Raw genomic sequence first — 16706 nt, forward strand, 5'->3', positions numbered from 1 at the left:
GGAAGATGAGCTTTCAGTGCACCTCCAGCTGCACAGCCCAGTTCCTAAGTGCCCACAACCCAGTACCAGTCTGTGGCCCAGGGGTTGGGGACCCCTGCCTTAGAGCACATGCAAAACAAATATAGCCATAGACTTCCTTCAGAAGTATACACAATATAGAGAGAGCCAAACTCTTCTGATATTATACAAGGGTGGGCAATTTGGGTGCCATGGTCACACAAAACCCCCCAAATTTTTTTCACTGAAACAAAGCAGCAAATCTATCAGAAACAGAGGAATAATTTTCCGCTACTTTTACATTAACCAACAGGTTAAAGGAGTTATGTCAAGCCTATTATGGCTTAGCACATTTATTTTACTTTTTTTTTAAAAAAAAAAACTCAAGCTCAAAACAATGACTGAATAGAAAGCACCTATGTTATGGAAAGCCTCCCACAACTCTTGATTACTCAAACAGGCAAACGATGTAATTGAGCCATACAAAGGTTAACCAACCCAATAAAGAAGTTGGGTTTCTTTAGCTATCTAAATGGTTCTGAAAACTGCATTTCTGCCATAATCATACCATAGTTTCTTGCTTTAATCATGGCCTTCTAAAAATTCATTAAAAACATCAAGATTAGATGAGATTTGCATAAGTATTCAAGTAATTGCAATACATTTATTTTCCTTTCAAAGACAATTTCCAATGAAAATGGTTCAAGATAGGATTCTAAACTTGGGGTTCAGATGGGTTCTAAACTTGGATTAGCAAATTTCCATAGGAGTAAGTTCCTCTTTATTCCCTCTTTCACATGACTCAAAAATAAACTATGATATCTTCAACTTTCAGGTATAACTTAGGTATAACCCTAAATGACATTTTGGTACTGGTTTAAGAGGTTGGCTTTTCCTAAGACAACAAGTATAGTTTCCAAATCGGACAAAATGAAAAACCATAGGTAAAGGCTTCTGTGCTATATCCAAGTGTGCTGTGAAAGGAGAAATAAATAGATAAAAGAAAATAATAGAATACAGTAGAGCTGGAAGGGACTTTGGAGGTCTTCTAATCCAGTCCCCCCACTTAAACAGGAGAACCTACACTACACCATCTCAGACAGGTGAGTGTCTAGTTTTTTCTTAAAGATCTCCAGTGATGGGGCGCCCACGATTTCTGGGGGTAATCTGTTCCACTGGTAGATTGTCCTCACTGTCAGAAAGTTTCTCCTTAAATCCAGGTTGCTTCTCTCCTTGATCAGTTTCCACCCATTGTTTCTTGTCCTTCCCTCTGGTGCTCTGGTGAACAACCTGACCCGATCCCTTCTGCCTTGTGGCAGCCCCTCAGATACTGAAACACTGCTATCATGTCTCCCCTATTTCTTCTTTTCTTTAGACTAGCCAAACCAAAGTTCCTCCAGCCGTTCTTCATATGTTTTAGCCTCCAGGCCTTTGATCATCTTAGTTGCTCTTCTCTGAATTTCTGAATCTCTGAATAGTCATGTTTCAATGTATAATAAGGACTGATTGCCCACCAGGTTACTATAACTGATTGAAGATGATCTAGGGCCAAAGGTATAAAATATTACTTCAATCAATATTCCACTGCCAAAGTACTTATAAAACTAATAGCACTTTATCAAACCACAAATCAAGATAGTAAGAAACATTTATATATCTACTGCAGCAATTCATTTTAACGTAATTCATTTGCATGCTCCTCTTCAGCAATGCTGTCAGAGCCGTTTAAAGAACAAGATGCAATGCAACGATCAAGCAAGTGTGCACACATGCACACTCAGAAACACAGATACATAAATAATGCAATTGCAATATTGGATAATCTAAATGGAAAATGCATCCTACTCTTTTTGGAACTGACTTAATGGCCACTCTGAATAATTATCCTCAATTCTGACTTCCCATTGACTTACATGTATTTGAAACAAGCCCTTTTATCTCCTAAAGAAATTCATAGTTTGATAAATGGATTTGGGATTAAGTTTGAGATTTTCCAAATTGTCCACAACACCCAATTCTTATCAACAGGTCAGGCTTCCAGGAAATCTATGGTTCAAGGCTAGGAGATTATCATTTGCATCTGATAATGTTCCTTATTTAAATGTAAAAGTCAAGACATTCTATCTGATCAATCCAGCTGGCATTCCTAACATGCCAATGGAGTGCACCAAGGGCCTGAACAATTTATCTAAAGAACCCTTTAGATCAGCTACTTGAATTTTCAAGGCAACTGTAAACATTCAATGGCCAGGCAATTCAGCTTCAAGGACTTCCTGAGGTCCTCTGGCTTTTATTTGCATACCCAGAAAAAAATCTCCATCAGGGTTTTTGGCAGATGCAATCCACAATTTAAGTAGAGGAAAAGAAGAAGAAAAAGACATTAAACAGTGAAGCAATAATATCCATTCTCTGGTTACCAATGATAGTCCATAAGGGTATTGCAAGTGATCAGCAGGGACTGGGAAGAAATAACGTTCTAACTGAATCATTTTTCACAGTAGGTAAATGTTCTCTCTTTCCCAAGAGCTACTTTCTGCAGATAAATGAAGTGTAATAAGTGCGATGCAGAATGCTTAGAATTGAGAGTAATAATAAATCACTAGGATTTATAAGATTTATTCCTAACTTATGTGATTGTCTTCAAAAAGTTTTAAGTTGATGGAGTAGTCGCTAGTTTTTTAAAAAAGTTGGGAACTGCTCCTTACATTGTTCTGTGAAAGCAGAAAACCTGGCAGATCTGTATCCTAAGCCTGTTTTCTGGAGTGTTGGCGATTCCTGTCAGCTTGGTGTTGTCTGCAGATTTGATGAGTTCCCCATCTATCCCCTCGCCCAAATCATTGATGAAGATGTTGAAGAGCACTGGGCCCATTTTAAATGCAATGCTACCATATCTGGACACAATCCAGCTCAACTAAGCCTGAATTTAGCACTAGTATTTGAGGCTATAATAAAAAAATACCTAGAGGCACTCCAGTGACTGAGAGATAGACAGAGACAGACAGACAGTGTATCTCTCTAAGGACCTGAGAGAGGTCTGAGAGCCTGATGAAGTTAGCATCTATTAAATCAGTGGCAAAGGAAACACATTCCACAAGCATAACCTAATTTAATCATTGTACTTCCCTCAAGGAAATAGAAGAGCAAGAAATGACAGAAAGCATGCCATAGAAACACAGAGTACAGAGAAGAGCAACAAAGATGATTAGGAGACTGGAGGCTAAAGCATATAAGGAACGGTTGCTGGAATTGGGTATGTCTAGTTTAATGAAGAGAAGGACGAGAGGGGACATGATAGCAGTGTTCCAATATCTCAGGGGCTGCCACAAAGAAGAGGGAGTCAAGCTATTCTCCAAAGCACCTGAAGGCAAGACAAGAAGCAATGGATGGAAACTGATCAAGGAGAGAAGCAACACATACACATTAAAAATAAAAGTAAAAATATGACTCTTGGGAATATCCATACTATTAAAACAATGATCACCAAGAGAATGCTTTAAGAGAATAAAATTACATACCCACACAGGTAAAAAAAGGATATATGCAGTGTTATCTTCATTTTAGATGTCAAAAGGGTCTCTCTCTCCCTCCCTCTCTATCTGCCCTTGGTCTGCCACTCCTCTTTCCCCACTCTCTCTCTCTCCCCCTCTCTCTCTTTCTCTCTCTCTCTTCCCCCCCCCTCCTATCTGCTGCTCACCTGGCAAGCTTCAAGCTGTTGTCCAACAACCTCCGGGGTAGGCAACCTCGTCTCTTTTATGACTAATGGACTTCAACTCCCAGAATTCCTGAGTCAGCCTAGCTGGGCTAGCTAGCTCTCTCCTGCCCTTCCTGCTTCCTTCAGAGACGCAGCAAAGGAGGAGCTCCGCCCAGAAAGCTTTTCAGCTCCTCGGAGAACACTGTGAGTGCACTCTCTTTTACACATACACATACACACACACACACACAAAACACACACACACACACACACACACACACAGAGAGAGAGAGAGAGAGAGAGAGAAAGAGAGAGAGAAGCAGGGAAGTGCAATTGCCTCTCTCTGTCTCTGTCTCTCTCTGCAAAGGCAGAGGAGGCTGGGAGCCACAGGGGAAGGCTCAAAGAGCCGCATGCGGCTCCGGAGCCGCAGGTTGCCGACTTGTGCTCTAGAAGATTGGGCCTAGCTCTCAGGTCAGCAAAAAACGTTTCCTGATGGCTTAAGAAAGCTGCAGGAGGCACCAAGTTAAACTGCCAGAGCCTGTCTTAAACAATCCTTTTTTAAATCAGCACCTGTCTTAGGCAACTCTTTATTACTTCAGACTAGTGCCCCTAACATGGAGAAATGGAAACTGGCTACCCCAAACTAGTCTTAACTATGACTTCTTCACATCCATAAGTATACAACTGTACACTATAGTCCATGGTTTACACCCAACCATGCTTGGGTTCACAGGCTAATCTCAAATCAGAGAAAGCAGATAAGCACTTTAGCGTGGTATGTGAATTCATATTGATCTAATTGAGGGCAATTCCTATACATCAAAAGTGAGGGCGGAATGAAAAAAACTGGGCTGTCTATTCACGCTTTGGGCGAAATACTCAGTTCTCCGAGCATCCTCTAAAATAAAACTGATGTCACATCTGCCACCAGTGACACTGGATCACATGCAGGATGACCCAGAAATGGAGCCATAAGCAAAAGAGATTCTCTTCACAACCTGTCAGAATCGCTCAGCCATGCAGAAGTGGGATGGGAAGCTAAGCTCCAGGCCTGTTATATTTAAAGAAAAGCTGCAGAATAGGAGAGAGGCGAGGCAGGGCTGGAGTGCTACATATACTCAGTTGGGGGCCCAAATAAGCTATTTGGCTGCACCTGATGCGTGCAGGTCTGATGGAAGGCTGATCTCTCTATAAAGACGCTTTGTTCTCCCTCGCTAGTAATATTTAGGTTGACAGTTGGTACAGGCTAGTTCAACAGATTCAGATTACGAAAACATGTGAAAGAGATATGCTTTTAGGCCCAGTGCCCAAAAAGGATTTGCACCCCACTCCCCAAAGAGAAGTAGGCACACTGCTCTCTAAGCTTGTATCTTTCTTAATAAATAACTCTAGCTTTCCACCTGATCTCCAGTGTGAATTTGTGCAAATATTCCAAGTTCAGGTTTTGGCAAGCAACCCAGAAGGACGAGGCAGGAGTGAATTATTTGAAGAATTCAGAAATAATAACACTCAAATCCATCCCCGGCCTACTCCAGCCCCAATCAAAATAGCACACATACACACACACCAGAACTTTTAAGTTCTTCTCAGTTTTGTCATAGGTAAGACAAGACTATGTTACGTTCCCTTGGTATATCTCAATTTAAGAGGTTTTGCTTTGGGTAATTTGGTAAATATGCTCTTTCTTGACTTGAAAGAAAGGTGGTTTTTTTGCCCAACCTCCCAGCTTTTCTTTATATTACTATTCTATCCCAGTCATTTTCACTCTCTATCTTTAAACAGGAAGATGCCTTTTGTACTTCAGTCAACAAGCCCTTCCGTTTCCACACCCTTCACTTTCTCTCAAGACAGCATAGCCATGGGGGCTTTAAAATCTTATTCCTATGGTTTACATCTGTGGGGACTTGTGTCCCACCTCTGTCCGTATCCCTCAGTCAAAATCTTGATTCTCCTGGCGGCCCCCAGGCTCTGCCAATGTTATGGCAATATGATCAGCATCTCCTGGAAAGGGCTGATCACGTATAATGGAGGTAAGAATGCTACACAGCGATGGGATCCTGGGGAAGAGGCGGGATATAAAGCTCATACATAATACCAGTCAATTGTTACCACAGTTATAAATTTACCGCACAAACACTGAGAGAAATTTCGTTCTGCTTGCTTTCAGGCTTCTTCATCATCTGCTTTGGTAGGAGATGAAAACCTCCCACAGAGCTTGGGCCAATAATGCAAATGGAAACACACAAGCAACAATCTCACCCCGGCTGCTAAATCATTTTCTGACTTGATAATCATGTGCCAGAGGGAAATGAAAGCCCTACAGTCAAGACCCGGCAGGTTAAACATTATTCAACTCAATGTTCAAATTGCGTTAAAGAAACCAATAAAAACACAATACTTTAAAGACTAATTCAGGAAATAACACTATATGAGATCTCTGTTATTGTGCAATACTGGAAAAGTGCTATCAGGTGTGCCTTCTGTATACAGAATCTTCAAATCCATATGAACTACAGGCAATCCTTGGTTAACAATGGTAACTGGACCAGAGCTTCCCTCACTAAGCATGAGGTCATAAAGCACAACATCACGTAACCACAATGCTAAGCAATGGCAACCCTGGCACTTGCGGTTTTTGTCATTAAGGAAGGATTGTAGGCAGCTTGCCGGCAAATGGGCAGACCAGGCGCAACACAAGGTGCGATACATGTGCAGTGGTACTGGGGATGGCTGCTGCTGGGTGGGGGAGGGTGCATGAACAGCCTGTGAAGCGTTACATCATCCATCATCCCACAATAACCTGATTCCAATTTGTAACCTTCCCTACCGGCTTTCCAGAAGTAAAGTCAATGGGGAAGCCTGCAGGGAAGGTCACAAGTTGCTCCAGTAAGTTACTTGTTCTCTCTCCCACTGGGCACAAGTGCAGCGGGACAGGAAAGTTGCAAATAGCAATCATGTAGCTGCGGAACAATGCCAGAATTCTAAGTGCGAATCAGATGCCGTGCACCCAGATTATGATCATGTGGCCATGGGGGGTGCTGCAATGGTTGGATCTTTGAGGACTGGTCATCAGTACCACTCATTCATTAACTTTAAACAATCATTGAATGAGTGGTCATTGTGCTATCCTTTTACTATGAGTGTTTTGATTCAGGTTTCATACTGCTGGATTAGTTCAACTTTCTACTTTTAATGTGGGATTACTACCTCCGAACCAATACGTGACACCCTTCCTTCTGGGTGTTTCTTTACAGTGGTAGATCCTGGATGTTATTTAACACCTCTCCATCCCAGCCAATATGTATGATTGGATCAGTAGCCCAACATCAACTTGGGACAAAAAGTTGGGTCTATTGTCCACACTAAATGATGTTTCATTACGTTTATGGATGATGTCATTATACACCATGAGCAATTCAAAAACTGTTTTCATTCTTTTTCTTTTCCTTATGGGGCAGCTGTCCTATAGGTGAGGAAGGACAGGAATATGTCTGTAAGAAAAAGCATATATTGCTAGTCCTGGCATAATGGCACAGATATTGGACTAGGGCCAGATTTAAGTTCCCCCTTAGCCATGGAATCTTTCTCTCACTGCAATTTTGTCTCATTGGATTACTCTTCTGGGGGATAAAATGAAGCCAGATCCCCACAGAAGTTAAGTTGTGTTCTTCGAAGAAAGATGGGATCTAACAAATAAATAACCACATAAACAGATCAATTTTCAATAGCATGCAACTTACACCACCTGAATAAAAACAGGAAATCAGTACATGTGTATTGCCATTCCTTCATGGCAGCCGGATCAAATGTTACCAAATAATGTAGCCAGCCATTATTTCTGGGGGAAACCTGAGTTTCTCCAGGATTTAAGATAGTGGTACTTTGTACCTGGGAAGGCAGGTTTTACCTACCCCTAACCACCAGAGTCATATGAGTTGGGTGATACAGAAATACTTGAAATAAATAAATCAATGAAAGCATGATTAGAAAAATATGGCTGCTCAAATATTGCAGGTCACCGTCCTAAAGGAAAGCAACTACCATGGGAATGATAGACGCAAGCTTGGCATTTTCCCTGTACAACTATGGGATTGAAAAACAAACCATTGTTTCCCCAAAAAATCAATGAAACACAGAAGGAAAAATGATGAAAAAAGAGACGGGAAGCATCAACCAGCATATTCCTTTACTTCAGAAGCTTTTATCTCCCTTTTAAGCATCCTGAACTTCATTTTCCTAGCTGGAGCGCATAGCTGTTCCTTCCAAATGGAAAAATGCAAATACTATTATGGCTATCCGACAGCCTCCAAAAGCAAACTTTTATTCCCAATTGTACCTGAATGGAATGAATGACTTTTAAATGATATCACGAACATTTTTACCGCACAAAGCACCAAGGGAAAATTGCAGTTGGAAAGAAACAATGATAGCATAATCAATAGCACAGTTAACTTTCTCCTTACCTCATTGATGCGGATCTGCTGAAGCTCTTGTTCGGCTGCCGTCAGAGGAGCTGGAGCAGAGTAAGAAGACACATGCTTCTGGTAGCCACTGAGAGAGATGTCTTCCTGTGGTCCAACAGAAAAGCAACCACAGGAAAAGCATGAAACTGGTTCAAAGGAGAATATAGGATACGTTCATAAAATGGCTGCCTTAACTGGTCTGGTTCGCCACAAAAGTGCCAACCAAGGCAAACTGGCAAAATTGTTTTTTACAACCTCCTCTAGCCTTGCAGACCATTGCCTATTATCTCAGCTCTTCTTTTTTGTTTAAAAAGGGTGCAGGGAAGAGCTCTAAAAAAGACTGAGCTGCAGCTCCCCTATATTTACTTGGTAAGAAGGCATTTGGGAGCACTATGAGGATCAGAGGTCTTCTTGGAACTACAAAAGATGCTTGAGGTTGGCGTTGTATAACATGCTAGTTTTCCCATTCATCATTAAAAATAAATTTAAAAAAAATCAGATGGAAGTAGGGAGCCTGAGGAATCCTGAAGGAAAGCCATTATAAGTCATGGGTACCACTTGCATTATATAAAGGTCAATGTGCCATGACACATCTTCTTAAAAAGAAATTTCACTTGCTGAGGTCATCTGAGGTAATTTACCTCAAGTTTGCCTTTATCCACTCAGGGTTGGGCCTTGAAGCTGCCCAGACGGGAAACTTCCTGTGACCGAAAACCAGGAGGCCAAGTTGGTTATGAGAAGAATGTGAGGAAATCATAGTACTATTGTGTTTATTGCACTGCACTGGTACTAACTTGTTTCTGGACTAAATACAAATTACTGGTCATTACTTTAGAATTCTCCATGGCAGCAGAGATCTGAAAGAATATCACTTTCAAGCTATTGCTCCATACTTCCTGAGATCACCTGGGAAGGTTCACCTTCAGGGTCCAGGGACTTGGCTGATGGTGACACAAAAATGTTAAAGATGAATTTTAAAGCCCTTCTCTATTGCTGCTCTTCATCGCTGAAATGCATTCCCTTTAGAGTTGAGCCGTCCAACACATTTATTAGCTTTTTAAAAAGTCCTCAAAATGCACCTTTGTCTTTTCACTGTTGATTAAATGTTCATTTTATTAATTTTACTGGTTTTAGTTCTTTTTATGGGTTTTAATGCTTTGATTTTACATTTGTTTTACAGTATTGTAAGCCACCTAATAGATTTCAGTGCTCCAGAGGCCTATTAAGTTCAGTAAATAAGCAATAACAAAACAACCCTAGTAGATGGTGGTAAAGAGGATAGCTGCTCGAGAATCTCACAATTATATTGAATGACAGAGCTTTGCAGGGAGACATCCAGAATATTTCATTTATAGTACAGTACTGTATAATCTAATGTATTATCATTTGATGTGCAATACTGCCCCCTTCTGGCACTTTCAAAAAACGTTCCAGGTTTGTAAGCATTTCAGATGGGTTTTCCGGACAATATGTAAAATAAGCTTAGGTAAGCTTAAATTTTATATTGGACAGGATACAAAGCATTTAGATAATCAGTAATTCTGAGTTAAGAGCCAGACTTATGCCAATCCACAATATGAAACTCCTTTCTTTTTATCATGTTATGACTGTATTTGAATTTGGAGGGAAAGAGACTAGGGCAGGGACTTGATGCAACGCATGCATTACAAATTTTTGCCTTCCAAATTAGTGAACTAGTATAGTCAGCAAAGCAGTCTAAAGACTTTGGGACCAGACTTCCTCTGAACTGAAGGTTGTAAACAAACAAAATAACTGAGGAAGGACAAAAGAAAAGCAGGCTAGAGACAAGCAATCTTCCACAGGATATAAATCATCACCTCTCCTCTTACGGCACAAACCGATCACCTTGTGTACCTCTTTACCTATCCCAAAGGTGCTTTTTCAAGAGGCAACCGGACTTCCTTGTTTTCCTTTGTAGACGAGTCCAGTTGCCTCTTGAAAAAAACACCTTTGGGAAAAGCATGACCTGGATGACTGAGAATCTCCATAGACATCTTTACCTATTTTATGTCCTTGTCTCAAGTCATGTACTCAAGTCGCTGCACTCATTTTATCAGGGTTTCAAACTGAGCATGTACTGCAAGGATGAATCAGACAGGACCTCTATGCACCTTCATATGGCAAAACAGAGACACAACTCAAGTTCTTTCTTCAATGCAGTCAGAATCCTTGCAATCTTAAAGCAAGCCCTTCAAAATGAGTAGCGGTGACAAATTCTAGTCTGGCTTTTAGAAGCAGCATCCCAAACCTCAAAGGTTACGATTCTGATTGTCCTGATCTCAGTGGATATGACCAACTGCCATACCTTTGCTGTCCCAAAGAGTTCATCCTTGATGTGTCCTCCTCCAAACTCTTTCTTTACTGTCGCTCGGGTTGCTGCGTAGAGCATCTTGAGTCTAACCTTGTTGCCCAGAGAGAAAGAGAAGAGAATATGAACTATGGGAAGACATTCATGGCTGCTAACTATTAGAACTATCCAGTTCACAGTGACTAAAAAAAAAAAAAAGAGTTGCAGGATTATTTATGGTTCTGAAATCCATCAGGAAGGACTTTTCATATTTGGAATTGCAGGGAATTTTTTTAACCAATATTTATATCAAAATGAATTTGTTAGCTCTGTCTCCCCCAGAAGCACCTTCTGGATGTGTTGAGCAACTCCCAGAATTCCCCAGACAGCACGGCCAGACTGAAAATTCTGAGAGCTGAAATTCATACAACTAGAGGTCTCTTCCCCAAGACGGACAAAAGCTGTGCCAGTTTTTAAATATAATCAGAGATTGCTTAACCCATTATAACAAGACTAAACATTAACACAGGGCTTTTCAACCAGTGGTACGGGTACCACCTGTGGTACATTGGCACCTGGCAGGTGGTACGCGACCATCCTAGAAAAGTGGTAGTGGGGGAGGGGAATGAGCTGAACTGGTGGCAGCACCGCACAAGCCTGAGCAAGAGATGGCTGGAGCTGGGCTCAGCGGAAGCACCAGGATCAGTGCTGCTTTCCAGCTGATCGGGGCTGTCAGGGCTCAGTGAAAACACCAGGATCAGCGCCAGGCTCCAGCTGCAGCTTGGCAGTGATCCTGGTGCTTCTGCTGAGCCCTGAAGAAGCACCAATCAGCTGGAAAGCAGCACTGATCCTGGTGCTTCTGCTGAGCTCAGAAGAAGTGCCGATCAGCTGGAATGTTGCAGCATCTCCAGAGTCTTGTGATTTACATTCAGATGCTTGGCAACTGATTCATATTTATGATGGTCACAGTGTCCCAGGGTCATGTGAAGTGACCAAAACCTGCTGCAACCATCCAGCAGACGGGGGGAATAAAAACCACCCCCCCACCCCATCTGTTGCCAATCCTCAACAGAAATGCTCACAACAATGAAAACCTTGGACAGGAGGAAGAGCGCCACTGGGTGGGCAGGCAGTTGTCTTGCTCGGCTGTGGCTTGGGGGGCACTTTTTTCAGTACCATTGTAACTTCGAACAGTCACTAAGCGAACTGTTGTAAGTCAAGAACTACCTGTACTTTATCACTTTTTTCCTTTTGGGGGGGGAGGGGTCAAGTTTTTGACACCTTGCTAGGCGACTGGTGGTACTCGGCTGTTGCCATATCCTAAAAGTGGTACAATGGGTGAAAAGGTTGAAAAGCCCTGCATTAACAACTCTTTGTGACAAGATTTGTAGTGCTCAGTCTTCTCCATGTACATCTTTAAAGGTATTAAAATAAGGACTGGATACTAATATAAATGGATGGAAAACACCATCCATTTATATTTTTCTTTCACCCTGAACTTCATTAAGTAAGCAAACAAGCAGGCCTTCGAGTCAACTCCCGATGACTTCATGGAAGATCCGTGTAGTTTACTTGGCAGTTTAACCTGCAACCTTGGGATTTCCTCGTGATCTCTCTCCAAGTGCTAATGAGGCGGGTTTTTCCTTGATTATGAGATTACAGAAACTTGGTTACATGCTACAACGTACCTGGCAAACCAAACGTCATGACTTCTCATAAAGAAGTAATCCAATTTGTTGGATTGATACCATTATATTGTAGGCTTGTGAAACCTGGGGCGGACACCACTCAGAAGCTACTGCTGATCCAGACTGTAGCATGACAATAATGGGAATATAAGACCCCTGCTAGGTAAGCTGCACTGATTACCAGTTGCCTTCAGATGCAATTCAAGTTGCTGTTTTTTTCTTACAATGCCCTACACAGCATAAAGTCTAGCTATTTGAGGAACCAACTGTGTCCTGCAGACTCTGTTTTCTTTTATTCTCCAATGGACTTGGCTTGCTTCAGGTCCCATCAATGTCACCTAGTGAGCCTCTTCTGTCACTGCATTTGCCTTTGGAAAATCATTTCCCTAAGATTTGCATGGTCTCCCCACTTGCTCATTTTCAACTGTTCTCTAAAAACCGGTTCTTCTCCCAAACCTTGAGTTAAGATTATTACAATTGCTCCTTTACCCCAGATCTAGAAGGGTGGTTTGAAAAGTTATTGTTTTAGTGGAATTGTTGTTCTTTTAATTTTGTGAAGCCACCCACAGTTATTAGAAGTTGGGTGGCCTTGAGGTTTAATAAACAAATAATATAGTCACCAATTTAGTGACTTCTTGTATATTGGAGTTTAATTTTCATATTCAACTAGTAAGATTAGGTAAAATGGTTCACATCTTAATTGTTTCAAATTCAGAATGTCCTGTTTCAAAGTTGAAACAGCTGTATTACTTCAGAAATAATCTGCTTCAATCATCTGGGGAAAGTTCTGAATTCCAACTGATCTGTTGAGCTCCAAGCTCTTCCATTATGATTGAGAGAGCCTGCATTGAATGAGAAATACTTGTTCTATATTTGCAACAACTGCTTCTAAACCAAGCAGCTTTGCATACATGATTACCATGGTCAAACTCTATGCCAGGGGTCTTCAAACTTGGCCCCTTTACGACTTGTGGGCTTCAACTCCCAGAATTCCTCATCCAGTGTGCCTGGCTGAGGAATTCTGGGAGTTGAAATCCACAAGTTGTAAAAGGGCCAAGTCTGAAGACCCCTGATCTATGCTGACTGGAGATTATGGGAATCATTAACACCTGGAAAGTTTCTGGCTGGCAATGAATGCAGCATAGATTAAACCAGGCGTCTTCAAACTTGGCCCTTTTATGACTTGTGGACTTAAACTCCCAGAATTCCTCAGCCAGGCACGCTGGCTGAAGGATTCTGGGAGTTGAAGTCCACAAGTCGTAAAAGGGCCAAGTTTGAAGACCCCTGGATTAAACAGATATAAGGCACATGCAACCACCATCCATTGGTGGTTTTATATTGGAAAAGGGAAGTAGAACAACTTCAATGTTTCTGAAGAGCACCTTGCATATTTTTTTATCCTTCAGCAGGAACCAGATGTTCTTAACCTGTATTCCATGAATAGGAATAAGTTGAAAGCTTACTGGAGAGTTGTCAGGTGACCAGGAGATGAAAAGCCACTCATAGCCCTGTGCATTTTGGGTGTCCAGGCGGTAAAGGATATAGCATGGCTGCAGTTCATCTAGCAGAGGAAGCACAAAGGAATCATAGTCCTTATCCCAGCGCCGAGATAGTTCTTTGGAGGCTCCAAGCACTAACTGCTCTGGAAGTCAAGGTAGGGTGAGAGAGAAAGAATTAATGAGTAAGCAAAGGAGATATTACATTTGATATATCATTATGCATCAAATCTTTATTTAGCATTAGGATGGAGAACCTGAAGCCATCCTTCCATCTACCATAGACAATTTATTTAGTAGTGAAGGATGATGGGAATCAAGAATATTTATAGGGCAATAGATCTTCTATCTTTATTCTGAGTAAAGGCTGGAGCCCTAGAGATTCCTGGATAATGTGGAATAGTTCTTGTTTCTTGTTAGCGCTGTGAAAATCCTGGGTTTCCTTCTCTGTGGTAGCCCCCAAGTTTTGAAAGATGTTTCCCATAGAGATATATTAAACCCACTTTTCCTGAATTTCACAAGATAATCAAACAGTTCCACACCCGAACAGACTGTGGGTGTTCATCTTTGTGTATGCATGGATCAAAACAATCCAATCTTTATTACGATCATAGGCAGCACAGCGTGTGAGTGGGTGTTATTTTTTAATTGTTAGTGTTCTGATTTAGTTTTAATCCTTGCTTTGATGTTATCGCTCAAAGGCTTGACTGGTTGGGAACAGAGCAGAGTTTGTTAGTCAAACTTACTGCCAGTTTTCTTGGCATAAAACTTTAATGTGCATGTTAATGAAAAAGAGGATGAGGTCTGCCAAAAGAGTGCACCAGTACAATATACTTAACGAGACAGACATTAAGGGAATGAATATAAAACAATCTGTCACTGCTCTGCCAACAGCCTTAGCCCCAAAGTTCAATGTTCAGGCTGCGCTCGCATGAAAATATGGACTTCTCCCTAAAGCTGCTAAGTCAACATGATGACACCATGGCTGGCTTTTATATTAGAATAGATTCTGCCTCCGCTGTTGATAGAATCCAGTGGCTTTCCTCCTTAGCTCGTGAAGAACAGTCTAAAGGACAAGAACTTGTGTCTTCCTCCTTCCCCAAATTGTATGACCGGAAGACTGAGAGTTTCAAAATAAAAGCAACCCCTACCTCATCATTGCTGTTCTTTTCAAAGAACACCTACGCTTATTAGAGATGTAGTGCTTCAAGAAGTACTTTGGACCATTAAAAAAACAATGATATAGCTCCTTTATCAGCAGATTCTACAAAGCAGAACCGTCCCTTTTTTTTGCATGAAAGATCAAAAATATGATAAGCCATTCAAGGACGAAAAAAAATGTCATAATCTGGTAATCCTGATAGGTTACAAAAAAGAAGTTTATCATTATGGGCTACTTCTTAGCAACAGAGCAAACACTTTTTTGAATGTTACAAAGGGACCACTACAAGGATGAACATTTATTTATTTAATATGGCTATTCATTTCACCAAAGTTACTCTGGCCAGCATACAAGGATTAACATGATAGTTACAAACGACGACTCATGATGCCCAAGATAAAGAATACGTTTCAATCAGAAAAAAAATCCTATATCAACAGCAGAATTTTGCCTAACTTTCTGGCTCAAACATCTACCGTTAAAGCATAGAGTGAAGGACCACAGAGTGAAGGACCAGCAAGGAGTGACTTTGTGCAGCAGAATTTTGTATTCAATATAAGTAGATTTATTGCTTTTTGAAGGGAGGGAAATCCTGTTTCTAGATTTCTATAGGAAGTATAGCTACACACAGTTTGGGGTGTCCCATGTGATTATTCTGAAATAAAAACACTAGCTCTTTGTTTCAATATTTTAGCCATAATTCTGCCAGGAACCACTTGGCAACCGTTTTATGTGACTGAGCAATATTTGTCTGTTGCATCACCTATTTATAGTATTACACATTTTTCTAAGATGACAAGATTGGGCAGTATGCTTAGGAAGCACCAGATCTTATAATAACTCATTCTCGTATTTCTTCCTAATGTACAGAAAAAAACAAAGTCCAGAGAATCAAAGAGTTTGCCAGAATAACTCCCTCATAACTCTTTGAGAACCCCCCCCCCTTTTTTTTTTTACTTGACTCATGATATAAGACTATGGATGACGATTAGACATTCTCGGGAATCTTGACCCACCTTGGCTGTTTGACTCCTTTATTTATAGTAAAACCTTTTGTTACCTTTGGAACCATTGTTCTGACCCCCCCCCCCCCAGTTTCACAAAGTGGAGAAATTGGGCATTGCTGCGAGAACCTTTCCTCACTTTCCTCCAACTGTGGCACCACCAGGCCCTGATAACTTCGTTTTCTGCCTCCCTCTGCCTTCCAGCCCACACCTGAGGTTGCTTTAAATCAGTGTTTCTCAAACTTGGCAACTTTAAAACCATTCATTTTAAAAGCTGCCAAGTTGAAAAACACATTCAAAGCATCCTTAGCGTTAATATTGAGCTTTCCCTGCTTATTCCCATTTCTCTCTCGAGGATTCCATCTGACATGCTCCGTGACCTCAGGGGGGTCTTCCAAGGAACTAGTGCAGTGGTTCTCAACCTTTTTAATGCCGCGACCCCCCAACCGGTTGTAAGTCGAGGACTACTCAACCAGTCGTAAATCGAGGACTACTCAACTGGTGCAGCACCGTTTGCCGAATGGGACTTTTGGCGGGCTCAGCAGGGCAGAGACAGCCTGGACAATTGCTATTGGCTTTTGAAAGCCAATAGAATTAGATTCTATTCAAGAGAGTCTATTCTATTGGCTTTCAAAAGCTAATAGAATAAAAGGGAGTAGCACAGCTAAGGAAAAGGGGGAAAAAAATAGCGGACTGTGTTGTTTGGCGACCCCCGTGAAATGGTCGTTCGACCCCAAATGGGGTCCCGACCCACAGGTTGAGAACCACTGAACTAGTGGGTGCTAGTGAAAGCATGCCTCCCTCCATTCGTGTTCCTGAGCACTCTCCTCCAGGGCCATCCTCGTTAGGTAGTGGGGGAGATTAATTCAACCCAGCCTCTTTCTCTGTCCCTGCTAG

General features: G+C 41.5%; 1 protein-coding gene across 1 annotated transcript in view; it reads right to left on the reverse strand.

Moving 5' to 3' along the window:
• The window catches only part of TWF2 (twinfilin actin binding protein 2), a 68946-nt gene that overhangs the window by 15340 nt on the left and 36900 nt on the right, over positions 1-16706 (reverse strand). The window contains exons 3-5 of the mRNA XM_039342587.1: positions 13611-13789; positions 10478-10573; positions 8152-8256 (exon numbers count right to left, since the gene is read on the reverse strand). Of these exons, the coding sequence (XP_039198521.1) occupies positions 8152-8256; positions 10478-10573; positions 13611-13789 (380 nt within the window). The remainder of the gene's footprint in view (positions 1-8151; positions 8257-10477; positions 10574-13610; positions 13790-16706) is intronic.

The sequence above is a fragment of the Crotalus tigris genome, unplaced genomic scaffold, assembly GCF_016545835.1.
Source record: "Crotalus tigris isolate CLP2741 ecotype Arizona unplaced genomic scaffold, ASM1654583v1 scf7180000017800.2534000, whole genome shotgun sequence".
NCBI lineage: Eukaryota > Metazoa > Chordata > Lepidosauria > Squamata > Viperidae > Crotalus > Crotalus tigris.